We start from the raw sequence: 26,595 nt of genomic DNA, 5'->3' as shown, positions 1-26,595 counted from the left end.
GTGGTCATTTTTTTTGCTACCTCATTTTTATTTGAAATATGAGCAAGTTTAAGCAAGGAGCCATTTCATTAAATATATTTCTTTTTAATTTATGAAGATTAGTGGCTGCCTTCATTGAATTGAATTTAATTTTGTTTCCCTCGATTTTTAAGAGTAGAAAAGTGGAGAACAGGAAGTCACTGATTGCTCATGGTGCTGTCATATTGGAAAGAAAAACATTTCTGCAATAAAATTTGGATTTTACTCCTATTGGGAGTACAAATACTATACTAGTGGACATCTATTTAACTATCTAAAAGCCATTTTCTTGTGTTTCTTGTGGAATTTTATGCTTTAAATGCACACAGACCACTAAAGTGGACATTAGTGCATCATCTGAGGATACACTTCCAACTACTGGTCATCCACTGCAAGTGCAGAAAAATCTTTGTTAAATCCAATATGGCTACTCGGGATTATCCAGTCTCTCCTTCTAATACAAAGGATTTTTGCAGGTTAATGAAATATTGTGACCTAAAGTATCCTCTAAAGATAAAACTACAGATTTATTTTCCAAATAACAACTGATCACCTAGAAAAAAACCCTAAAAAAAATTATTTTTTTTGTAATTCCCCCCCCACCTTTGGACACTTTGGGGAAAAAAATGTTGATATAAAGGATCATAATTCATGCAGAACAGGGTTAAGTTTTTTCAACACTCTTAAGAATGAAACGGTTATGCTGGTGAGATTTTGGTTATTTGGCAGTTTTTCTATTTATAGTTGTTTGTTTCTGGAGCAGATTTCTGTGCCGTCTTATTCTAAACACACAATCACACAAAACGTCTTTGGAGAAAAACCATTTTGGGATTCCTGAGCCGAGTGTCTCTTGCTACCTTTGGTCTGAGGATAAATAATTTCTCCCCAGAGATGGAGCCATTCGGGTTTATCTGCAGTCTGCTTCAAATTGAGGTGGGAGTTGGTAACACTGAGGGGTATAAAGGAGATTTAGCCAATCCGGCAGGGCATTAATCTCTATATGCCATCTAGGCAAATGTTGAAGCCACAATCCCTCTGGCCATATAAAGATTTAATGTTGTCATGCATCTTATCAGTGCTGTATTGTAAACCCCAGGAAGGGGTTGTAATGTGCAGAGCTTGAGATCAGTTTCTGTTGTGTTAAAACAACCTTCATTCCTGAAATGTCCTAAAATTAAGATACTTTTAATTGTTAATGTTTAAGTGAGTCATTTGATTTTATTCATACAATTTGTGGTGGAAAGAGAAAGAAAAAGGATCAATTATTCTAATGGAAATTGAGTTTGTTTACTGCGATTAATTGATTTATTGCTTATTTCATACAAGCACCATGGTGTCTAGCATTAAGCTTCATGATATAAAGCTCATTTCTGTCCAAATAAACCAGAATGAAAAGTTGATTTTTCTGGGATCATGTTGTCTGAAACCCCTTATTAGAAAAAGAGTGGAGCATTAATATTTGTTGGACTGTCTGAGTCATATCAGGCTTGCGTGTTTGTTTGTCGTCACATATTGTGGGGATGCATGACAAATATAGGCAGTTGCCACCACAATAGTGCAAAGATTAAACTTGGCATTAAACAGGTTAAACTGTGACTCACTCTGCGGTGTGTGGGAGCTTTTCATTCACTAAAAGCCAGCGCTGATGCAGTACAAACGCCCAACAGGAGCTGGTTGCTGTTTATACATTCAGAGAGAAAATAAAGATTTTCTTTTTCATGACTCGATAGTACCTGAAAAACCTCCTCCGGTTTGATTATATAGTAGATGTGAAAAGAGTACGCACAACGCACAACCCTTACAACTGAGATGATAAATCATAAAATCTTTTTAATGGAACATTTCCTGCACAATTCAACTAAAAAGTCGTTGAACATCCTGGTTGTATAAGTGAGCACACCTCTAAAAAAAACGTTATTGAAATGCCTTTTTTAAAAATCGATTTAAATAATTTATTGAGTTCACATCTGATGTCATTTACAATAAATCTGATTAGCTAGAAATAAAGTTTTAAAAATGTAAAGCTTTTTTGACATATTCATTGCATCTTCTCATTTTCTCCAAATAAATGATACATTTTTGCTTAGAATTTTAGAGACATGTTGTTGGTAGTTCATAAAATAAAATAACAATGTTCATTTTACTCAAACATAAACCTATGAAACGTAAAATCAGAGAAACTGATCATTTCTAGTTAATTTAAATAAATAAAAAAATGACGGGACCTTTCAGAAGGGGTTTCAAACTTTTTAAAATCTATTTTTAGAACTTTGGACAGTAAATGTTGTCCTTACGCAGCATAATATGTATGCTGTGTATAACATGTTATACACAGCATACATACATTATGCTACACAGCATAATACCAGTTATCCAGAGTGAATGTGAAGGGGGAACTTGATCTTTCCACCTTAACAAGGAAGCTTTGTTGGCAATTAGCGATGGTGAAGAAAGGGTTTTGGCATAGTGACAGATTTAACAAAAATGTTGATGTGCATCTTTAAAAATCTTCTTTTTAAAATATAATTTAAGAAATGTTTGTCCAGTTGTCTCTCTACCAGATTGGTTGAATCCTACACCGTATTTATTTTCTGAATTTACTTTTCTCCATTTTTCTCCTTGTTTGAGTTGACTAGTGTGTCTGGTCCAAGTGGTGTGTGTGTTTACTTGATTAGAAATGCCAGACTGCATGCTTGAGGACTATATGTTAGGAAATTTGTTTGCACTAATTTGCTTGTATTCAGTTGGAGATATGCGTCTTCTGTTTGTCATGCTTCCTCTCTGGTCTGGCAAATGTTCCCACCTGTTTCATTTGGACTCTGGACTTGTCTCAGGCTATGAATCACTGTAGCGCTGGATGAGCCATTCTTGTGTCGGAATGAGCAGCCTCGGCCAAACGGCTGCATTTGCATTCACGCACACGTCCTCCGCTGGGCGCTCTCTCTCGGCTGATTCATGACGACTCCTCCACCTCTGCTTGCCATGTAAATCAGCAGAGCAGCTGGAGAGAGGCCTGATCTCAGTGGCGCTTCTCCTGCTAACCTGTTATTACAGCGTGTTCTTCCCGTCACCGCTGGCGCTGATGATAGTGCTGCTGCACACACCTGTTAGATCCAGAGAGGAGCTTTTCTTTGTCCAGAAAGCTGACAATGCCGTTTATAAATACCCTGAAACTTAATGTGAAACTGAGCTGGTATCAGTGTTTTATTGCAGACAAGCAGAACAAAAAGGATTATGATGCTGGAGAACAAATCTTTATGCAATTAGCAAAAGTAACAAATGATTCTGCTTTTAATCTGTACCTGCACAAACTGATTGGAAGCAAATTGTTTATCAGTCTCATATTTTTATTTACAGTTAAAACCAGATATTTACATACACTGAGTAAAAAGATGCACTTGTTTTTTCATCACTGCTTGAAGTTAAATCAGACAAACCTCTCTTGTTTTAGATAAGTCAGAATTACTAAAAGTATTTCAATTTTCTAAATGCCACAGTAATAAAACACAGAATATGTGAGGTTTGCACATATTTTCTCAGTTGGCAGCATTACCATGTGTCCAACTTGAGGCCTGTGGGCCAAATCTGGCCCGCCGTAGCTTTTCATGTGGCCTTTTAGGCTCTAAATTACATCAATAAGTCCTTCCAGTTTTTCTCAAAAGTCAGACAAAATCAACAAAGTCCCAAATTTTTTCTGATTTTACTACAATTTTTTCTCAAAATTGGTCAAAAACAATGACTTCTGCTAGTTATAGTCCATGATCGATACAGCAAGATATAGGAGCTTGTTTTAAGTAAATAAGACAATTTCCTCATGTTGTAAATGAAACAATCTGAACTAGAACTTTTTTTTAATCAATATTGAGGAATTATTTACTTAAAACAAGCTCCTATATCATGCTACATTTTGTCTTAGTTCAAGTGAACTAAGATATTTTGCTAGATATTAGACAAAAATACTTGATAAGATTGTGTGTTTTTTGCAGTGAAAGCAGAGTTTTGGGTTTGGCCTTAAAATACACACAGACATCATCATCTGGGCTTTTCCCTAGTTATTCTGTATGTTAATTTCTGTTTTTTAAGACATTAATAACTAATATTCTCTCATTATTGTGCCATTTAGAAAATAGAAATATTTTTGATATTTCTAACTGACCTAAAAGAGATATTTGGTCTGATTTAACTTCAGACAGTGAAGCGGAAAAAGAAGGTGTATCTTTTTGTATTTTTTGTATGTCATCTTCTGGTTTACGTCCACCTCACATCACTGAGATTCATCCTCATAAATTAAAGAAACATGAGCGGTTGTAATTCGAGTGCTTCCATTCTTGCTTTCAGGATGAATTGAAATCATGTTTGAAGGGAGCGGGGTTTCTCTGTCAAGACAAATCAGTTGAAGAGTGAAAGAGGATTCCTTTGGTTTCACCCAACGGGGAAACATCTATTTATATCCACGTTTATCCATTCATCCCCTCTGGGTTTCCTCTTTCTAACTTATAAATTGTGCTTCATAACAGTTTATCTCCTCTAAGCCAGTAATAGGGATAACCGGTGGTCCAGCAGATGCATTTTTATACCTTAGTTCATGTTACGATGGAAATAAATTAAGCCTTGAATGCAAAGCAATGGCATACTATTAATTACATCATTTTATTTCAAATTATAAACAAAATAAATGGACATGAGACGTTTGGCTGATTGTGTAACTACCTGGTTGTAAAACTTGTACCCATTAGTTTCAACATTAGCAGTGCAACTGATTTTATTTCATACATTCATTGTGGAAAAGTAAGTTTGAGTGTTTTACGTCACTAATTTGGAACCTGTCTTTTTTTTATTTAGCCAAGTTGAATGATTTTTGATTATTAAATTACCTGTTAATGGTTATGAAACAGCATCTTAAATAGGACTTTGACTAGGCCACTTCAAACCCCTCTCGTTCAGAGGTGAATCTGCTGCTTAATCTCAGGAAACAGATGGACAGTTTCCATCAGGATCCACACAACATCCACAAATGTCTGAGTCTTCAATAAACGTTTTAGTAAATGTGATTAAAGTGATTGATTTTGACCTGGTAACTCATTTATTATTGCCAAATATTGAAAACTGACCTAAAGTGAGGTAAAAACAGTCTGTAGTGCTTACTTCATGTTGCCAGGATGGTGTTGATGGCATAATGTGGCTATGAAATTCAACTTTTGTGGTTTATCCCAATTATTTATTAATTTATGAGGGCATTCAACCATTTCCAGACTGGTTCAGATAGCTTTTTGTGTGATCCAATTTTTAAAAAAAGCTAGACTTTTTCATACTACTGTGCAAAATTTGCAGATCTCTGGTATATTCCTTTCGTTTGTGCTTTGTTCGTGGTATTTATTTATTGCTTTTTTTTCTCTGATTTTTGCATATTTTCCATGTTCCTTGTTATTGATTGTGTTTTCTGAAACGGTTTTCATGAAAACTTAGACAAAAGAGGAGTGAAGAAAATGTAGGCCAGGTTTTCATTTTTCACCAGGCGGAGAAATGTCGACAGAAAATCCAAATATGTTTCATTTCCATCTGATGTTCTGTAGATTATATGTCTGCTCTTGTTTTGGATCCCCAGATTGAAGCCTTTTATCATAACCATATGAAATTTGCATATCTCTTGGAGCTTTTTATATTTTAAATCCATCCATCCATCCATATATTTTCTGTTCACCCTTGTTCCCTAGTGGGGTCGGGAGGTGCTGGTGTCTATCTCTAGCTAACATTACGGGCGAGAGGCGGGGTCTCTCTGGACAGGTTGCCAGTCTGTAACAGGGCAACACAGAGACATACACTCACACCTAGGGAGAATTTAGACAGGCCAATTAACCTGACAGTCATGTTTTTGGACTGTGGGAGGAAGCCGGAGAACCCGGAGAGAACCCACGCATGCACAGGGAGAACATGCAAACTCCATGCAGAAAGACCCCGGGCCGGGAATCAAACCCAGGACCGTCTTGCTGCAAGGCAACAGTGCTAATATTTCAGATCATGAATTTAAATTTGATTTGTGGGTTTGTCATGCAGTGACAAACTGAGGCTCCAGAAGCAATAAAAATAGTCATGAAGCTGCAGTGTTTGTGAGGCGTTAAATGGGGAAGTCTGTCATCCTCCCCATTTAAGTTTAATTGTTCTCATGTTAAAAGCAGTTTCATCTAGTTTGCAGGTTATGAATTGACTGTTGACCCTTTGTTTCCAACACAGTGCAAATCTTCAAACTCGCAGAACTTAAATCAATTTCTGCAACAACAAATCAATTTCTCTTCTTCTCCAGAATCCACTTTTTTGTTTGACGTCGAGAAGGACGATTATCCGCTCTGTTTCCACAGCTTTAAATACCAAACACAAATAACCAGTCAGGAAACAGCAAAGCTTTAATTACACCCATCACCATGTGGAGCTATTAGACGCTAACTAAAGATACAACTCCACTCTAAATACGGGCTTAGCACTCAACAACTGGGCAGCCTTCATCACCAGGGGAACTAATGCAAAACCCTCCTTTTTCTGTTTATCTTGTGCTATCGATCAAAAGGAAATTATGGAGCAAATGATCAGAATGTCCTCTGAATATCTCTTCATCAAAAAGATGATAGGAGCTTTTGGTTTTATCAAAGCCCAAACCCAGAGTGGTTCTAATATGGATCATTTTCTGGCTGTTAGCAGAGGTTCAAGGACGCAGCGTGACCTCGGTAAACTTCAGAGATGAGGACGGTGCCTACGACAGCGCAGATAAGAGAACAGATGGTCAACACAGAAGGTGAGCTGGAGAAGGCAACAAAATGTTCTCTAATCGTGATTTACATAAAATGCAAACTGGAAAACGAGGGATTATTTAAAATTTTAACATTATAATAATATACAAACTTATACTCAGCTTCAGAATCCTTCAAAAATAAATCTGAAAGATGAATTCTTTACTTTTCTGTTAAGCATCATAAAAGGAAGAATCAGAAAATTTCTGTATTTCAAGAGTCATGCAAGGATAAACAAACATTTTAAATAAAATGAAAAGATTAGAATCACTAAAAGAATCATGAGTACATTTACCATCACAGTGAAGCCACTCATGAAGTAACAACAAATTACTTATCCATCTAAAAATCTAAAATACTTGAAAGAAAATTCAGCTTTGGAAGATTAAATACTTGAGTTTAATGCTACTTGACATGCCATTGGCTGGCATTTACAAAGCAGCCAATCAGGGAGCAGCATTTATTTTCCTTGGTGCTGATTGGCTGAATTAAAAAAGCAGAAATAAGGAAGACGGTGGATGTTAGCTTCTGCAGTAAACGGTCTCCATTTTGTATTTTAATGCTTATTGACATCTATTTGATCAATGAAGTATTAAAATGTGAAGTTATAAACATTATATTTTAAAGTATTTGTGGTTTGTAGCAAACTAGGGTCCAAATTAATGTGTCCATCTTTAAAGAATAAAAAGAGAAGACATGTTGCAAAGAGCAGAGTAAATGTTTATTCTGAATCAAATTTTGTGGAGAGAAAAGAGAAAATATATTTTTCTCTCTAGTGAAAAGTACACCAATCTGGCTTTCCTCTTCAGAAAAGTTTATAATTTTATGCAGATCTGCAACAGACAATAATAAAAGAAACGGGCAACAGAGCGCTATAATTAAACTGTCAGCAGTCGGCCTGTGTTCGACCTCTTCCCACCATCTGTTAGACAGATTTTAAAAGTCCAGCAAGGTGACACAATGTAATCACTGAATGACTGCTTAATTTTCACCTTGTTTGGGGATAATTTCACCTGCAGAGCAAATGGTTTTTTCAGTGACATTTACTAAAAGTTCAGCTGTGGAATAACAATCAGTAAAATGTGTTTTTTGTTTGGTTTTGTTTTTTACTATGAGCAGAAATGTTTCTGATCTCATCCTATGATTTATTTGTATAGTTGCAGTTTATTTGCTTGGATAATTTGAATTTGATAAAAATCTTAGGGCGTTTAACTCAACAGAGGGATGTACGTTTTTCTTTAAGTCATGGCAGTTATTTTCAAATGTGAATAAATTTTCTCTTGACTAACCTAGCATCACAGATAATTTGGGAAGAACTGGAAAGGAGAGGGAGAAAAAGAAAGCAATGAAATAGAAAAATAAACTTTAACAGGAAGGATTTCCACAAGGATTAGGAGTGAGTTTTTGACCAATTCTGAGGTCAGACACTGATGTTGGATGAACCAGATGACATAGTCTCTGCTCCAATTACTCCAAATGTTTTTATATCAAGTTGAACTTCGAACTCTGTGCTGGTGACGTTCATGATGAGGCACAGAAACCTCCAGAGTTGGATGTAGAAATATATAAAACCCAAAATAGAAGCTTACATTCCAATTTCAAACTTACCTGAAATGTTTAGTTGTTTTAAAAGCTTTTATTTATTCTTATAAGGTCAAATTTTGTTTATAGTTTTTTTTATATTTTTATGTGTGGTCTCTTTTTTTGTAATTAAAACCGATTTCACCTTTATTAGTAGATAAAGTCCATGAATATCTCTATCTGTTGTCCTTATCTGATTCAATGGAGATGATTGGTAAAGACGGGTTGGTTCTGTTCCAACTGCATGTTGTCAGTCTTTTCAAATCGTAAAGAACAACACCTTTTAGCCGTTGTGCTTATGGGGCTCAACACTGCCCCCTATCAGTGTGGCATATCACAAGAGACGGATTTATGGCAGCTTAGAAAAACTAACGTCACAAACATTCAGTAAATATATCAAATAAACTGTGGAATGCCGGCATGTTTTATCTTTTATTATAACTCATCACTAAAAGCTTTCAAATCTTGAGTTTTTGAGATTTTTTTATTTCCTATCTGACTAAAACTCCTTAAAGGTTTTCCAAAAAGAAAAAGAAAAATTTCCGTTAACACCTCAAAGACAAACCATGACATTTTTATTTGTTTTTAAAATACATATGAAACAATTACAATAAATCAGATCTGAAATGTTTTACAAAAGTTATCACAAACTGTACACATCATGACATTGGCAGCAGTTATTTCTTGCTTAATACAGATTGAACCGAATAGTTAAACAATTACAGCTCAAAGCTCTAGTGTCCTACATACAGAACGAGTTGATAAGTTAAGAGTTGGCTTCGCTGGGTTTCCCAGCTCCACTTATTTGTTCACAACTATTACAGGACATGTAGAAATGTCACTTGAATACAAGTCTGAGACTTTTAAAGTGTCACCAAACAATAGAAATACATTTTTGATGTCTTTGTTTTTCCATAAATTCACAACAACTTGCCAGGTTTCACTTCTTGGTATTTACAAACGGAGCTGCTGACGAGAACAACCCTGTTTCCAAAAAGCAGTTGGGATCTGTGTGGGATGTAATTAGAAGCAGAATACTGTATTAACACAAAAATGGGATTTTCTTTTTTTAAATTTTGAAAATCTAAGTTTTGTTTAGTCTATGGAGCCTCCTAACGGACCTGGAGGATTTTGTTTTCTTTTTGCGTTCTCTCACAATAACATACTGATCAGTTCATAATTGAATACTGAAAGTCTTTCTTATGGCCGTCACCGTAACTTCTGGTATATTATAAGGTTTTCTTAAGGTTTTCCATGTATGTTAATAGATCGTTTGTGAGATATCTGGAGTTTTATGTCTTTTTCTTTATGGTGGAAATGCATCACAAACATATGAGCCAAATGCAAAACCAAAACAACCCAAACATTGGCTTTCTATCTCTTTCCATCCCTTCTAAAATATAAGCAGAAACGTTTTGAAAGAAGGGAAGAAAAAAATACAACCAAAATATTGTTATTATTTTGGTTGTAATATTATTTGCTTATTGCGAGGAAACTTAAACGAAAATAAAAAGCTAAAAAGTATTAATGTCTTTCTGCTTTTGGTTCTGTTCAATATTTGCAGTTTTGGCATCGAATCAACTTAATCAAACTCATTATTTTATGCATTTTACTTAAATAATTTGACATTTGCAATTAGGCACTATTTTTGCAATATGCATACAGTTATATAGTGATAATAAATAGATATTTTCTAGTTTTCTAGCATAGAAACCGTGATAATCCATCAGAGAACTGCAGTGGATCCCTAATGGTGATTCATTACCTGCAGAATTACTTATTTAGTGATTTTATTGTGATTTAATGTTGACATCATCTGAACATCGCAACATTCTGCTTTTTATTTACACAGTCCCAACTTTTTATGAAACAGAGTTGTGAACACAGGATTCTGTGCATTGATATCTACATAAGTGTAAACACAAAATTTAAGATTTTTAGAGTTAAACATTGCACTCTTTTCCCTTCAGTAGGTGTTTTTATTTTATTTAAAGTGGCAACAGGCATGCTACAAGTAAAAATATGACTTTTTTTATACTGAGGATAAAGCAGAAAGAAAGCATCATATACTGAATGTGCAATAAGATAACAGTACATAGCCTTTCTCTAATTGCTAGGCTGAATATTTTATTACTAACATGAAGATTTCAGAAATGAATTTCATATGGATGAATTCAGAATGTTTCCCTGAATAATATTTAATTAAAAAAGGATTTTCTTCAGTCTCCCAATTCTTCAATTAACGTTTAATTCAATATTCGAGATACTCTGTTACTGTGGGATTGATTTATGTACAGTTGCAGATAAAAATGTACCCCTTTTTACCACTCTAATAATTTTTAGATGTTTGATTTCTTTGAACCGTCTTTTTGTGTCCATACAACAAACTGGGAAATTTCCGTCCTTAGAATTGCTATATTGTTGAAACTTGTAGCAAAGTTTTTAAAACAGAGGAGCAATTCCCTCAAATCCCATTATAATCCCATAATTAAATGCAATAGGACAACATCTTATATTTTCAAGACACATCTTTGATGCAGTGGATGAGTTTGGAGCTGTTGTTTAAAGCTGTAATGTCAAAACGGGCACTTTTATTTATCAAATTAATTAAGAACTAAGGCAATTTTAGAGGTAAAAGGGAAAAATGTACTCGCTCCTTACAGCTCTATAATCATCCAGTTTGGAGAAAACAAAAACAATTCCAGTAGATCAGTAAAAGCCCCAGACTAATGGAAACTTCTAACCAACTGAAGCTAAATCAATGGAGTCCTCAGCTTTACTATAAAGGAAGTACAAAGATTAAGTTTTATTTATTTTACCTAAATACTTTTGTGTCAGTAAAAAAATAAATACTCAGCTGTTTTATTAGATTTTGCGATTCAGTTTGGCTTTCAGAAACTAACAGCACAAAATAATTTCAGACAAACTTGTTCTCTGTTGCTCTGGTAATTTGTTTGCTACTCGTTTCTGCAGCAGCTGTTCCTGTAAATGTGAAGGATGAATTTTCTGAATTTTACTCAGCCCTTGCAGATGTTTAGCTACCTGCAGAAATCGGATGGTGACTTTTTTATTCACTAAATGTCTCTGAGTGGCGTAGCCCTTTAACTTTGTGCCATTTCAAATTAAAATAGCAAAGGCTAAAAGAGCTTGAATACTGAAAGGGATTAAATAGTTGCACATGAACTATCATGGACTTCTTGAAGAGATGCTTGTTATTAATATTATTATTATTGATGTCATTTCTGTAAATGGATGGTAAAAACTCTCCATAAACTTTTGAACTGAATGCCTGTGGGTGTTGTGCATAGCCGTCTCCGTGGTTCACTAAAAGACGTTGGATTCAATTCCCAGATCAAATGATCAGTTTTCCATCCCTGTTCGCTGCAGAACAGTAAATATCTCTGGTTTCCCACAGCAGCGATGCTCTGACTCTACCTGGAATCGTCAGGGAGTCTGCAGAGGTTTGGGCGAAGGACACGAACCTTGACTCTCAAAGCTTGCAGCTCTTCCCTTCCACTGAAAGGCAAAATATAACAGAGCAAAGTTACTGAGGCATTGGGTTTGATTTGGGGAACTTATCTGGTATTTCTGTAGCTTTGAGGACTCACTGTGATCATAGGCAAATAAAACCTCAGCCCAATATTAATAATGAAAAAATACCTGAAGATTTTTGTGGAGATTAAGTCCCCAAACATCTTTAAATGACCTTCAGAAAGTCTGTCAATTATCTTTTGTTTGTTTTTTTGTTTTTTCCCCACCAGGGGGTCCTTTTTGTGGGCTCTAGTGTCCCTTTTTTCATAGTAGGCTGACAGGAAAGGGGGAAGGAGAGGGGGGAAGACATGCGGCAAATGTCGTCGGGTCCGGGAATCGAACCCGCGACGGCCGCGTCGAGGACTGAGGGCCTCCAAACGTGGGGCGCGCCAACCTCTACGCCACCGCAGCACGCCCCCTGTCAATTATCTTTTAACTTACTTACAAAGCAAAACACAGACGACATTATGTCTGTTGTCCACTGATGATTTAGAAAAATGTGAAGTATTCAACTAAGAAAAGACCCAATTTTCCCTTTTTACAGCCACTTCAACTCATGAATAAAAAAACGAATGTCCTAAAACTGTTAACCAATGTTTAGCTTAAATAATAAAGTATCCACAAAGTGGAAACACTTTATGCAATAAATATGTGATTCAATGTTGCGTAGACTCAAAACCATAATGAATGAATGTCATAACTTATTCAGGTATAATTTACTTCACATTTAGTATAAATTAGTAGCTTTTGGTTGCATTATGATATACTTGAAAATTGGAAAGTTCTTTGTACGTTTCAAAAAAGTTTCTTATAAATTTAAGTAAAATTATTTCCAAGATTTTACTTTCAGCTTCACAGAAACTACACTTAAGTATCTTAAATAATTTTAGAAAGTAGTTGTAAGAATAAGGTGCATAAAAGCGTCTTATAAGACCAGAGAGAATTTCTTCTATATTTTCAAAATAATCTTGTAAGTTTAGAAAAAGTGGCTTCTGAAGTCAGGGTACGTTCCAATAATTTATGTGGAAGTAATATATCATTTCTGATTAAGTTAATGAAAACTAGAGACATTTTTTAAGATTTGCTATGATATTGTGCAGCCCTGAAGGACAGTGTAATCTTTAAAGAAGCCAGTAAACAGTATGAAGATAACCAATAAGATCTGTAAAAATATGTACATTTTCAGCAGTTACTTTTGAGCTAAGGGAAAAGGTTTTAGATGTGAATTTAGGAAAAGTGACCCATAGGTTCAGAACTAACCTCTGAGTTTAGAAAAAGTATTGCTGTATTATCTAGTGCTTCCAGCTACAAGCAACTTAAAATAAAAGCACAACTTTTATCAAAAACTTAAGAACACAAATTGTAAAATGTTGATCCTGTTGCGACTTTCTGAAACATCTCTTAGGATCAAAAAAACTATTTGTTTGGTCAGTTAGGTCATGTTTTTTGTTTTGCCTTTGATCACAGTTTATTTAAACTAAAGTGTAAAACAGTTTTGCTACTAAAAATATGCAATCACCTGTATTTTCCTATTCATCAGGTGGAGAGTAGGTGTGACAAAAGAAGAACAAGAAATTAATTACACTAACGTCAGTGAAGCAGCTCTCTTATAGAAGAAAACTTTTTGTTTTCATTTGGTTAAAGATGCAAAAGTAAAATGAGAAAAACTTTAAAGAAATCTTGTTTTCAGCATCTGCGTCTTTTGCTTACAAGTAATTTTTTTGTTTATGTAAGATTTTGCACCAAAAGCAATATTATTTTTCAGAGTAGCTTTAAATGCCTCTATGCATCTACAAGCAGCTGCTGATTAATCTCCAGCTGTGCTTTTGGTATTTCAAACTTCCATTAAAAAAGCTGGAAGTAAATTTTAGCATTAATATTTGGTTGTTCTTCAATCAATGTTTTGGTCTGAAAAGACAAAATCAATCAATTTTTTAACATTTGCCTATTTATATTCCTTCAACTCAGAGTTTGAGAAAATTCTGGTAAATGTTGCATTCAGGAACCTTTGTGAATCTCTGTATGTTGCCACTCCTTTCACTCAGGAATAGAAAAAGCTGAATTAAAAGAGGGGATGTTTGTGTACCTCTCCCAGAGCGTGCCAGTGTGTGATGGGCTTTCGCGGGTAAGCCAACATTTCGTTCCAGTGATCTCGTCCAAGGCCCACAGCATCTGGGCCGGCTCGGCACACACCGATCACCTCATTGTGTCCAACCCTGTTATGAGTGAGGCACTTACATTAACATGCACCTCAATTCATAAAGCAATGATTTCCCTAGGCCTATAAGAAAATAAATAGTTTAGAAATTCTTTTGGAAAAGAGCAGCTGTGATTTTTAAAATTTAAAACTGAATATGGACGTAAGTAGAGCTGAACTAGTCATATGGTCAGAGAGCAGAATAGGTGAATTTGCTCTGGTTGGTGATCAACAGGTTAAATACATCAACATTTTAATTTTATATCCCATTATAAGATGTAAAAGAGGAAGAGCAGGAACCAATATATGAAGGCTATAAATCTTTGCTACGGTTACACATTGAATGCCACTAAAATCCTTTTTTGTTTGCTCATATGTGACCCGTATCTATGTTTTTCATGGCAAGTTGAACGGCTCATTTCACACTTCAAGAAAATCAGATATGTGCCACTTCCATATGTAGCGGGTATGTATCCAGGCATCCGCAGTCAGAAAGGCCATGTCGCATTTTATCCGACTTTTGCGTCATTAATGTGAGACATCAAATCAAATTTTATTAGAATAGCACCTTTCAGCAGCAAGGAATTTCCAGGTGCTTTACATCTCAAAAACACAAAAATACAAAGTCAAAGTTGAATCAACAACAGCAGATTTTTAATGTATTGTGATGCTAAGCTGTGCAGTGATTTATAGACTCTCATCAGTATTTTAAAATCTATTCTCTGAGCTACAGTGATCCAGTGTAGGGACGTTGGAACTGAGATAATGAGCTCCAATTTCCTGGTTTTAGTCAGAATGCCAGCAGCAGCGTTTTGGATCAGCTGCAGCCATCTGACATGCGTCATGATTGTCTGTCATCACAGTCCCACCACTAATTGTTCTGACTACACATTCAAACAGACTTCTCCGCAAAAACTACAGTCAATGCCCCACAAAACCCACTGATATTTAGTTTTGGTCTCTTTTTTTTTTTCTTTCTTGATCTTGTGACAGTACTGTAACAACTTTGAAACTGATCTACAAATGGCGGCATCAATTATTCCTTCACTAAACAGTGCACAGTTATGTGCCGTTTATGTTGCTCTTCCATGCATGTGGAAAGAAGTCTGATTTAATTAGCAATATCAATAACAATGAAAAACAAACTTTAAATTTAAGACCTTTAAATGCATCCCTGAAGCTGCTTTTGTGGATTCATGAAGTTAGTATATTTTCTCCTTAAATATGCTACATTCATCCTGATCACTTTAAGTGAAACTGGTTGATTTCTTTATACAATCAGAAGTTTTGGTAACCTAAAAATGGCTCGAGTTATAGTGAATCTTCAACTTACCGATCGTAATCCATCACCATGATGGAGAGACTGACTTGCTCCACGTTCTCTGGGGGAATGTCGAAGATGATGGCCTCGTTGTAAACAGGATTGAGTGTGCTTTTCTTGGTTGTCGTTTTCCTCTTCTTCAGTCTCCGTCCGTTACACACCAGGTAAACCTTCACATACGGATCTGCCTTAGACAAATGTAGTGTTTTTAATGTGCTAAATTTGACGGAAGCAAGAAAAACCAAAGAGGGAACACCTAAGAACATATATTCTCTCTCAGGAAGTAGAAACAATAATTTTATCTCGTGTCTCCTCCACTTTTTCCGCTATAGGCTGTCGCGTTTCAGTTAATTCAAGCCTCGGTTTGCTTTGATGTGAGCTTTATCTGCTTTCGGGTTACCTGAGGAGCCTGTGATGTCCATGGCTTTGAGGTTTCTGCATTTGATGACTGTTAGGGTCATTCTCCCCGCTGTGGGCAGGTAGCACAGCGAGTACATGATCTCGCCCAAGTCGATACTCTCCTGGAGCGACGGAAAGGAGAGAACATAAAGAATGTAGCTTGCTTTGAATGAGCAGACCTCATTCTGTGAATTAAAAAGCCGGTAACTTTTAAAGCAATGCAGAACCTTTACACCCGAAGTGACCCAATTCCAATTTTTATTTTTTATCTTTGCTTCAATGCGACCTGTATCTGATATTTTCACGACAGTCTGAACAACCCAGGTTGGATTTTTTTTTTATGTGACTCAGGCCAATTGGATATCTAATAAATATCCGATCTTTTCAAATGTTTCATTAACGGCCAGGTCGCGTTCATTCGACCTGAAGGTCATTGATCCTCGACAAACGTCACTATTCCGCATCATGATACTTGCAAGCGGAAAGGAAAACAGCAACCATGGCGGACCATAATGAGGATTAAGTTGTTGATGTGCTGGTTCTGGTCGGACAACAACTTTAAAATCGTCAGATACGCTACATTGTTAGCATCCCATGTTTACTTCTGCAAACGCTGAACATTTCTTCTTTTTTTATGTCGATTGACAAAACACAGAGCACACTCTTCATCTGCGATGTTATTGCGCCCTCTACTGCGCATGCAGGGCACTTTCAGGTCTTTTGCAGTTCAAACTGGAGATCACATACAAGTCGCATATATTAGGAAGTGATAAAAAAATCAGATTTGACAAAAAATCGTAATTATGTCACTTCAGGCTGCACTGTGAACATAGCCTATGATAACTGTTGCTTCATTTCTTTGGGTTAAATTAATTTTACATTTTGCAGATACATTCCAGGGTTTCCCCCAGTGTATTATAAGCCTGGTGGGCTACCAGGCTTTACTTGCACCCACACCAGGCTGAGCATTATTTATTTAAGTCTTTTTAAAATTTTAAGACTTTATAGTTGGTGTTCAGATATTAATCTTCCAAACTTTCCATAACACATAATTATCAAGTGATATTTTCAAATTTCAGTCAACCTTAAACCTTTTTTAACTCTAAAACACGACGGGCCGCTGGATGAATGACTACCCTAGCACTGGGCTTAGCAAGTTTTCTGGGGGAAACTTTGCATTCATAGTCATCAGACCAGGAATTATTGTAAAGTTTTCCTTTTTGGCAAGCAATGAGGTTTTAAAATATTTTTCGGTCAATATCTTCACGATAGCTAATCTTGTGCGGTTGCACCTTGACAGTGTGACATGTTGACTACTAAATCATACCATAATTTGGATGGTGATACTTAAAATTTGTGTGTTTCAAAACTTTAAATGTAGCAAACAAACAACAAAAGAAGTACTCTTTAAGAAGGAAAATACTTTCCCACAGCACTCCAAATTATAATAAAACCTTAAAACCAAGCTGGGATTTCTAGTCCCATTACAAGCCTCTATCAATTTCAGAGTTTACAACTTTCTCTGTTCCCAGACAACAAGACAGTCTATAGCTTGAAACAACACTCAGAAGAGTGAAACCCCTGATACAATCTAGTTTTGTTTTTTATTTTTAGTGTTGACTATAAAAAGTTGAAAGTTGAAATGAGAAATCTGGGGAATGGCTGGTTCAGCCTCAATGTTTGGCTCAGGGTTTAGATAAGAAAAAGAGTCTAAAGCAGTTGGTTTTCTTATCAGAAGCTGAGATGCCAAAGCGTCTGCAAGGTTGCAGCAGTTTTCTCACAGAATGTCTGAGAAACATTTCTAACATGGTATCTGAATCCTATTTTGTCTGAAAGAAGGTAAATCAAGGGTTATAACAAAACAAGAGAAACAACATTCGAAGAAAACATCTCAGTCTGTAAATTGAGGGATTTTAAGAATATAGATCTATTTTGATACTAATTGGTTAAATTTTTATGCAATCTTATCACAAATGAAATGCTGAATTTAGTGGATATTTTCTGTGTGTAACAATGCTTCTTGGCAATAAATTGTGTACATTGGAAAGCCTTTTTTTTCCTTCAGAAGTAGTGAAACATTTCTAAATAAAAAGTGAGTTAAAAATGCAGGTTTCACCCGCAAAAAACGTACTTGATCTTAACGTGATATCAAGATGAGATTCTGTACCACATCGCCTCTTTTTGAGAATTCTTGCAAGATATTGTAAGGAAATTGCTACAACATCTCCAGGTCAAAGGTTAGATTGTGGATTCAGGAGTAGAGAGTGATGATCTTAACCACATTTTAGGATAATCTGGGCCTAATTTTCATGCCAGAGTGACCAATAAAACCAGTTGGACTTGCAAATTTTCCACATACTCCACAATGCATTTACCTTACAATGAATTTAATCTCTGTCTAAATGGAAATAAACAAGTTTTCCACAAGCTCATGCACTTTTAAAGAAGGTATTGCAAACATCTTAATCTTAGTGTTTGTTTTTAAAGTACTAGAAGCTTTCCTCTGGTGTTTCATCACTGAGGATAGAGACACAAACCAGTTTTAGCAGCCCGCTTGTAATCTGGATCACTTATGTCTGCCAACATTTTCTGTAACTTTAGGGAGCAAACAGCAGAAATCTTCATAAACATGTGGCAGCAAACACCATAAAAGGGTTTTTATAGCTGTTTACTTCTTCAGTAAATCTCTGATCTATTTGTTCATTAGGTTCATTCTGTGTGAAACTAAATCTTAGGTTCTCAGTTGCTTCAAAATTAGTATGTATTATAAACCCACACCCAGCGTTTATCACAGGAAATGCTTTCATTATTAAAGAAAGAAGGGAAAAGTATGATAAAAGTTGGTGCTAAAGAGATAATTACTTTGTCTATCAGGAGTAGTTTATAGCTGTGAAGTCTGCCTAAGCAGCCAGGATTTTCAGTTTATTTTGTTGCTATAAATCTACTGCATCTGCTGCTGGATATTTTTACTCACTGGTTATATTTATGTGTGCAGAATATCCAGCAGTTTCTGGAAAATGTGTGTGGGTGTCTGGCTGATTAAATGCATTTCCCAAAGCGTTTGAATTATGTAATGCGTTCCACCTGCTTCTTATGTCAAGCACTGCTGAGGATTTCAGGCTCTCAAAAGTCAATTGGTGCGATGTTTTCTGATGAGAGCTTTCTAAAAACAGCATAAATACCCTATTAACTGAATGCTTATCCTCAATGGCTGCAGTGATACTCGTAGTAGCAGTAATCATAGGATTTGTTGAGACCTTATTTTAAGCTGCTACTCACTGTGGTTGCTGCGTGGATGTCCTTCCATACTACTGCCTCCCTCGACAGATCAGACAGTTCAAAAAGGTTGTCCACCACAACCTCGCCAATCATGTCGTGGCTTGTGAAACGGTCAAAGTCGTAGACGCTGAAGTGCAGCTTGCGGTTGCAAAGCTCGTCGTACGCCACGGGGAAACGGAAGGTCTCATCGAACGTGGGGTTCAGAGTCTTGCGGTGAACTCGCGTCTGGAACTTCTTCTTCCTCTCTGGCAGCAGGTAGATCTTCACATACGGGTCGGAGGTGCCTGTGAAGTCTTTGGCCGGCAGGTCCAAGGCCTTTAGGATCCTCACCAGTAAGGCCTGCTCCTCGTAGTCGTAAAGCAGCGAGAAACTGAGCTTCCCACAGATTTCCACGTGACCTTTGGCCTCATCCTCAGAGTCCACAGACTTCTGCTTGTACAGTTCTGGTTTTATTCTTCCGATGCTCACCGTAGACGACTGGCGGAGAGGCACTTTGTCCATGCTGAAGTCTACGCTGCTGACATTCATTTGGCGAGGGAGGTGGCGGCGGAATGAATTGTGCCTGTGGAAACGGATAGAGAACATTTTGTTGGCATCTGATATGACAGCTCGTGTTTTTTTAAGCAGTTGTGAGTGATTAGTATCTCACCTGCAGACACCAACGGAGGATTTCTAATGGCGTTTTTCAAGGAAACATCTATTCAAACTTAATATTTGTCTTTAAACCTAAAAAACTTTGGGTTTAAAGTTTTAGGAGCACTGAACATCTTTGTTCAGTCACAAACTTTGTTTGGATAGCTTTTTCCCCCCTTAAATTGTCATTTAAATAAAGCACTTTCATGCAGTTTGAAGCAAAAACACTTTCACTGAAAACGGTGTTTGTTAAAATTGTTGGAAAAAATATCTATTCAATTTTAAGAAACAAACTTGATTTTTTTGTTGTTGTTGTTGTTGTGCAGAAAAAACAATTATATCCTATGCATTCACATTTTGACCCATATACCAATTACCTTCCTTGTTCAGATTTCGGTGAGACATCCTCAGACAAAACTCTGTTTTGGGTCTCCAATCTTGTCACCTAGCAACTGGCCCTTCTGCTTTCCGACAGTAAGACAATCACAGCAGTGGCACAAATTATACTGCATGGGAAGCACAGCGGAAGATTAAATGCAGCACTAAAGCATAGTAAACAACACAGGGAGGCTGTGCAGCTTATATGAGGCGAAAGAGAAAATTATAACCATAAATTTTACTTATTTCACACCTAAATATTTGTCTCAAATTTTTTTTTTTACCTCTGGTTGCAATTTCACTTAAACATAAAATTCTTAAAACTGCCACTTTTGTTGATAGTTAACGCATTACCAATCTGTCCTCCCAATGTGCAAATAAAGACAATACGCTGAGACAACTTTTATTGGCCTTTAGAAAGTATAGAGGGAAAACTCTGCTTATCCTGTCAAGGTCATGGAAACCATTTAGTGCAAATAACCATTGGAAGCATCGTGCTACAGTGTGTTCTCACTGCAATCTCAGAGAAATCGGACTACCAGATTAGCAGGATCGTGGGATTGTGCGGCGAATAATGCAAATCTTTGTTGCAAAAGTAATTTCTAAGTGTTCAACTGGGACTTAAACGGGTCCAAGATTAGCCGAACATGTTGGCCTAAATATGTTGTAATTTTCCTATTAGCTAAAAAAATCTTGTTTGTGATGCACCAAAACTCTAAATCACTTAAAAAAATCTTTTGTTATATTTTTCACCCGGGGGCTGCACAGTGGCGCAGTTGGTAGAGCTGTTGCCTTGCAGCAAGAAGGTCCTGGGTTCGATTCCCGGCCCGGGGTCTTTCTGCATGGAGTTTGCATGTTCTCCGTGTGCATGCGTGGGTTCTCTCCGGGTTCTCCGGGTTCCTCCCACAGTCCAAAAACATGACTAGGTTAATTGGTTTCTCTAAATTCTCCCTAGGTGTGAGTGTGTGTGTGAATATTTGTTTGTCTTGTATGTCTTTGTGTTGCCCTGCGACAGACTGGCGACCTGTCCAGGGTGAACCCGCCTCTCGCCCGGGACGCAGCTGGAGATCGACACCAGAATGGATGGATGGATGGATATTTTTCACCCATGGAGGTCTAAACACAGGAAGTCTAACTTTACCTGAGTTATTGTTTATATTGGGGCATTTTTAGATAATGCCACACTCTGTCACTGTTGGCGGTTATTAAAAAAATAAACAAAAAGAAAATAGCGAGGTGAACATGGATTGCTTTCCTCATGAAAGATTGGTGCATCTCCAGTTGAAACATGAAAATAAAAAATAAAACACATTCCCCCATCTAAAAATACATTTCACAGTATGATCTGTGTTTACTCATTTAACATTTCCCAAACGTATTTAATCGATACTAGATTCAAATCATGTTTCATTAAAATGTGTCTTGCTGGAAGCCAAACCTCAGTTAAAACATGAGCGGCTGCTATTTTTTCCAACAAATCAATAGCTCCTAATAAACAACTAAAGAAAAAAAAAGAAAAACGTCAAGGTTGTTTTCATGCTCTCTTTGGTGTCATAACATCCCCAAGCTGAGCGATCGGAGGCATTTCTTAGAGAGTGGCGTGGCTGTCAGTGGGAGGAAGGCCTGTGAAAGTGGGCGTCGTAATCTCCGGCTCGGCCTCTCAGCTTGACCGGTGGGTGTGCGATTCATGAAGACCTTGGCAGCAAAATAATTCAATTAATGAGCTTAATGACAAGCAAAAGCGGGTGTCGATAGCGGCTCCCTGTGAGAAGCTGATCACAGCTGGCCGCTGCGTGTCACCAGGAACCTGCCCTTCCACCATGACAGCTCCGGCCCCGCAGCTCTGCTAATTATGGACGTTCTAGTTTAAAGACAGAGCTGCGGAACAAAGAGAAGCAAGAGCTGATTGTTTAATGACTGGGGTTTCTTCCCGACGTTGCCATAGCAGCTCGACTCTCACGCACAAGTGATTATATGGTTCGAAGTGGATGTTAGATATGCTGTAGAGCATCACTTTCTCTGTATTGTTTCAGTTTGCTAAGCCTGCCCAAGGTCACCAGGCAGTCAGCGATGATTTGCACGACGCATGGCAAGCTACCTCGAGGACACTGTCATAAACTGCGCTCGGCACCGAGGGAGCAGTTTTTAATATTTCTTGGGGAGGATAATGCAAACCAAAGCAGACAGAGGCTGGTATGAGATAGCAGATAACAGGACCTCCTTTCTTCTAAATTACATCTACAACTAGTTGTCACAACAAACAAACCTGCAGAAATTTGCAACAAAACAAATCAATAACAATTTAAAATGTAAAAAGGGGTTTCTCCAAATTAATACAGCAACATGGCAAGCATGTTTTCTACTTAGCATAGCAACCTTCTGCTGCAAACATAATTCATGACCAGACAACCAACTTCTAGCAGCTTTTCTGAGGAATAGTACGGTAGACAAAGATTTCATGTTTTCTAATCTTCTGGGGTTTGAATACTGCATTGAGCTTTTTTCCAATTTCACCAGAGATTTTCAATACAGTACAAGTCAGGCAGCTCATGAAACGAAACCTTGGTTGACTTTGACGTATGCAGTTGTCTCCTGTTTCAAGGATTTTCAAGAATTTAAATTTTGAGACAGCAGAAGTCACTGGAAGTAGCATCAACAGTTCGGTTTTAGTTTTGACTGAAATGTTCTTGTGAATTTTGTTTATTGCAAACAGTTGAAGAATTTGGGATTTTGCCACAAAATCTACTTTGAATTATAACTGCGTGGTGTATTATTGATATGCAAACTGTGATATGCTTTTATTTTGTTTAACTTTTAAGTCGTAATTCTTCCAAATTTCAACTCTAAAACTAAGCTTGTAATTTTTTAACATGTATTTCAAAATGACCTGGTAAAATTGATCTATATCTAAGGCATACTGGGGAAAACAACAAGTTAACAAAAGTCACCCCATTGTTGTCAATTCAGCAACTTTCTTGATATATTGAGCAACATTTCAGACAAAAAATTGGTACAGGCCAGAAAACTGAAATCGGTGCAACCCTATTTCTATGTTTTAAAAAGAATAAGTTCTGCTTTCCTGGTTTGTTGCAGAACGTTACTCACCGAAGAGCATGCAAGATGAAATGTGTGGCAGAAAATTAACATGCCTAAACTTAATATCCACATTTGCACCATGGTGGTGACACCATAGCATCCTCACAGCATGGACCTAAATTCAACTGAGAATCTTAAAAATTGATGTTCAGATTTTCTCAATCCAACTTGATGGTAAAAAGGATTAAAAACAACTTTGAGCTTCTAGATGCACACATTTTATGCCAACAAGCCACTTAAGACTTTTAGCTTCAGCTGCACTGAAATATGATGAAAACAAGATGATGATCTGTTGCACAAAAACTTCAGAAAATCCCTTAAAGTTTGTAGTTACAATCTAGAATAATATGAAAAATGTATTTTCCAAGGTGCTGTATATATGAGAAAAATTGCTTCCTTTTAGTTTAGTCACAGCAGCAGGTGGGGGAGGGGCAGTGCTGCATTATTAAAACCTCACTCTAGCCCTTTCATTGATGTTTCGTTAAATTAATTTTAAACCAAAGGAGTGGTAGAAAATTGAGTAGTTTTCCCACCTTGGCGCATATGTGAGTAACACGATGGTGTTTGGAGGATGCAGGGCTGCGTTTGGTACCTGGAGGACGACGTCGGCTCAGTCGTCTGCCTCTGGATCTTCGTCGGCTGTTTGCTGATCTTCTCCCTCAGGGCTGTTTGCACCTCTGCAGGGATGTCTGGCGACGTCTGACTGATCTTCATGGCTCCTTCAAGGTACTTCACGTTGCTCCGTCCGTTCACTTTCACCTCCGGCGGGTGTTTCTTCTCCACCTCCGCCACTTTGCACTCGATGACCGGAGTGGAACTGGGAGGAGGCGCCTCGGGGAAACCCACGTGGAGGCCATTTTCGGCGTGCGCCGACAGAGTCTTGCTCCTCCAAATGGGCCAGCACAGCTTCCAAAAGACAAAGAGAGAGACTACCAGCAAGGCTAGGCCACAGAAACCCACGACCACAGCAAGGAGACTGATAGAGATGTCTGCATTTATTAATCCACAGAAGAAGACGGGTGACACAGGAAAGATGTGACAGACAAACGTGCAGAGGAGAAAGAGAAAACAGGAGATAAAGCTGTAAGAAAGAGCTGGCAGCATCTGCATCTGTTTGATAAACAGCTTTGAGTGTCTAAAGTGTCACAATGTCAAAAATACAATAAATCTGAACATTTTATCTGATGGCTAACTTTTAGAGAAATTAGAAGATTACATTTAAAAAAATAAAGATTCATTTGCATGTAAAAAGTGATTATATTTTTACCTAATTTTTGATTTTGCTGATCACAATACCAGCTTTGAATCTTAAATGTCAAAATATTCTGGTATTATCATATTATAAAGAGAACATTTTGTCCAACAGATCATCAAGAACATTTTCCATAGGGAGGGCATGCCACAAATTACGACTTAAATTAACTCGGAGTGCTGCTTTCAAGCACATTCGTAAAAAATTTAGTGGAAGAAAAAATGTAGTTAAGATGCTCAAACAACAGGAACACCAACAGTATTGAGAATATTGTGAAGCCAAACCCACTAAAGGGTTTGGCTTATATATATCTACTTAAGGAATTAATATTTTTTAATTTATCTTTAATCACTTTAAGTTAAACTCAAATCACTGTTGAGTTACTTTCCAAAACAGTTTGGAAAGCTGGCATTTAAATTATACTTTAGTTTTTAACAGAAGCAAGCTGCTCATTGGAAGAGGAAGTTGTTTTACAAAAATACTCTTGTAATTATGTGCATTTATGGTCTGTAGTAGGCATTAAATCAACTGACCCAACATGTACATCTCATTTTTAAAATTCTGATCTGCCCTTAAGTCGTTCAGTTGTGCATCAGAACAAAGTCTCAGTAAATGCTGTTTTTGTTTGGACAGTTTGAAGCATTTTTATTGATTTTCTATAAGACAGCAAATCAAATGCCAACAACTATATAAGGTATATAATTCAAATATTTTCATTTTTGGGGAATATTCTCATCTACAGAGTTCTGTACTGTTGACACCCCCTAATAAGCTGCAGCTCCAGACCATAAAATACCTAAATACAGAAAAAAGGTTATATAATTTAACGTTATTAGAACTCTAAACTAATATTTTGTCATTGTATTTGTATTTACATAAAATATTTAAACTAGTGGCACTTTTTGACCTCCACATTTCCTCTCCATCCACACTTCATATCCCAAAATAATGATAATATGAAAGACTGACAAGAGAAATAAAGTAAAGAGAAAGAGAGGAATATTGCAAATCTTTTTGATGCACCTGTTGCAGACTATTCAGTGTGGCGTAACAGGTAGGCGCAGTTTCAGAACATGATGAACTAAACACAAAGTGCTGTTCTTCCGTGTTTCTGCTGCGCTCGCTTTCTTTACTCCAAAAATGGCTAAAAATATATTAAAGGAAAAAACTTCTTACAATTTACCTGCGTGTCCTTTACCTTGTATGCTGCTCTCCAAGGGAAAAATGTCCGCGCATTTCTCTCGGTCCACGTGTCCCGCAAGGCAAAGTTCCGTAACGATCTGCAGAGCCCTCTGGCACAGGGTGATGCTGTCATCCGCTCGGACACTCATGTCTCTCCTGTTAAGCCATTGCACTCCAGAGGAGCCGGGAGGGCGGCGGTTCATTTGGGCACCTTTCTACGCGCCGCAGACAGCAGGGAGGCGCGCTGCGTCCTGATCCATAACCAGCGCGCAGCGGATGCAGAGGAGCGACTGGCCGCGTCGCGTTCCTGCGATTAGAGTAGCACTCAGCGGGGTGACGGAGTCCAACCCATCCGCTGCACCCAATAGCAGTGCACCTCGGTTTGGTTGTGAATCCCGTTGGCTGCTTGTTGTAACGAGATTACTTTTTCTGGTAATGACGGGAGTTCTCCCTGTGAGCGACAGACGACCTGTGCGTGTCCCCGTCTGCCATCCAACATGTGCTGGACTATAAACTCCAGTCTGCAGCCTGTTTATCTCTGAATGGACACCGGAAGGTTTAGTATTTGTGGAAAAAAAAATCACAATTATTCTAATAACAGGACATAATGTTCAGGACATGTCAGCTTTTAGCAAGTATAGAACAGTTTGTCACATAAATCACATGAAGAAGGAAATTAATGAACTCTACTTGACCTCTTTGTATTATTCATGCACATATGCTGCCTGGCAAAACTATTTCCTGTACTTTCCACTCTTTGTGACGTTACAACCAGACATTTGTTAGATCAACTCAAAATAGTGCAGAATTATGAAGAGAAAGAAAAATCTTCCAGTTTCCAACATCCAGAAACCAACATTTCTGCCAACTCAACTTTGCAAAAATATCTCAATCTCAGTCAGATTGGATGGAAATTTTAATTTTCTATCTTGGTCACAGATCCTGA

The 26,595-nt window shown here is 37.2% G+C and overlaps 2 protein-coding genes across 5 annotated transcripts in view; one reads left to right on the top strand and one right to left on the bottom strand.

Moving 5' to 3' along the window:
• Positions 1-26,595, top strand: part of LOC122826304 (liprin-beta-1-like) — a 107,061-nt gene that overhangs the window by 6,498 nt on the left and 73,968 nt on the right. The window lies entirely within an intron of this gene.
• syt10 (synaptotagmin X) lies at positions 9,006-25,964 on the bottom strand. 3 transcript variants are annotated; one of them, XM_044108005.1, is made up of 7 exons: positions 25,666-25,964; positions 23,808-24,204; positions 19,109-19,670; positions 15,831-15,951; positions 15,443-15,614; positions 13,999-14,128; positions 9,006-11,897 (listed from the first exon to the last, which is right to left on the bottom strand). In XM_044108005.1, the coding sequence occupies exons 1-7, from the start codon at positions 25,850-25,852 to the stop codon at positions 11,826-11,828; spliced, it is 1,641 nt and encodes a 546-aa protein (XP_043963940.1). In that variant the 5' UTR covers positions 25,853-25,964; the 3' UTR covers positions 9,006-11,825. The 3 variants fall into 3 exon arrangements, with proteins under 3 accessions (XP_043963940.1, XP_043963938.1, XP_043963941.1); XM_044108003.1 differs by having other exon boundaries at positions 25,651-25,946; XM_044108006.1 differs by lacking the exons at positions 9,006-11,897; positions 13,999-14,128 and having other exon boundaries at positions 15,456-15,618; positions 25,651-25,946.

This window comes from Gambusia affinis, linkage group LG23 (assembly GCF_019740435.1).
Source record: "Gambusia affinis linkage group LG23, SWU_Gaff_1.0, whole genome shotgun sequence".
Lineage (NCBI taxonomy): Eukaryota > Metazoa > Chordata > Actinopteri > Cyprinodontiformes > Poeciliidae > Gambusia > Gambusia affinis.
Note: the sequence above shows the minus strand (reverse complement) of the source record. Positions and strands in the feature narration are given on the sequence as shown.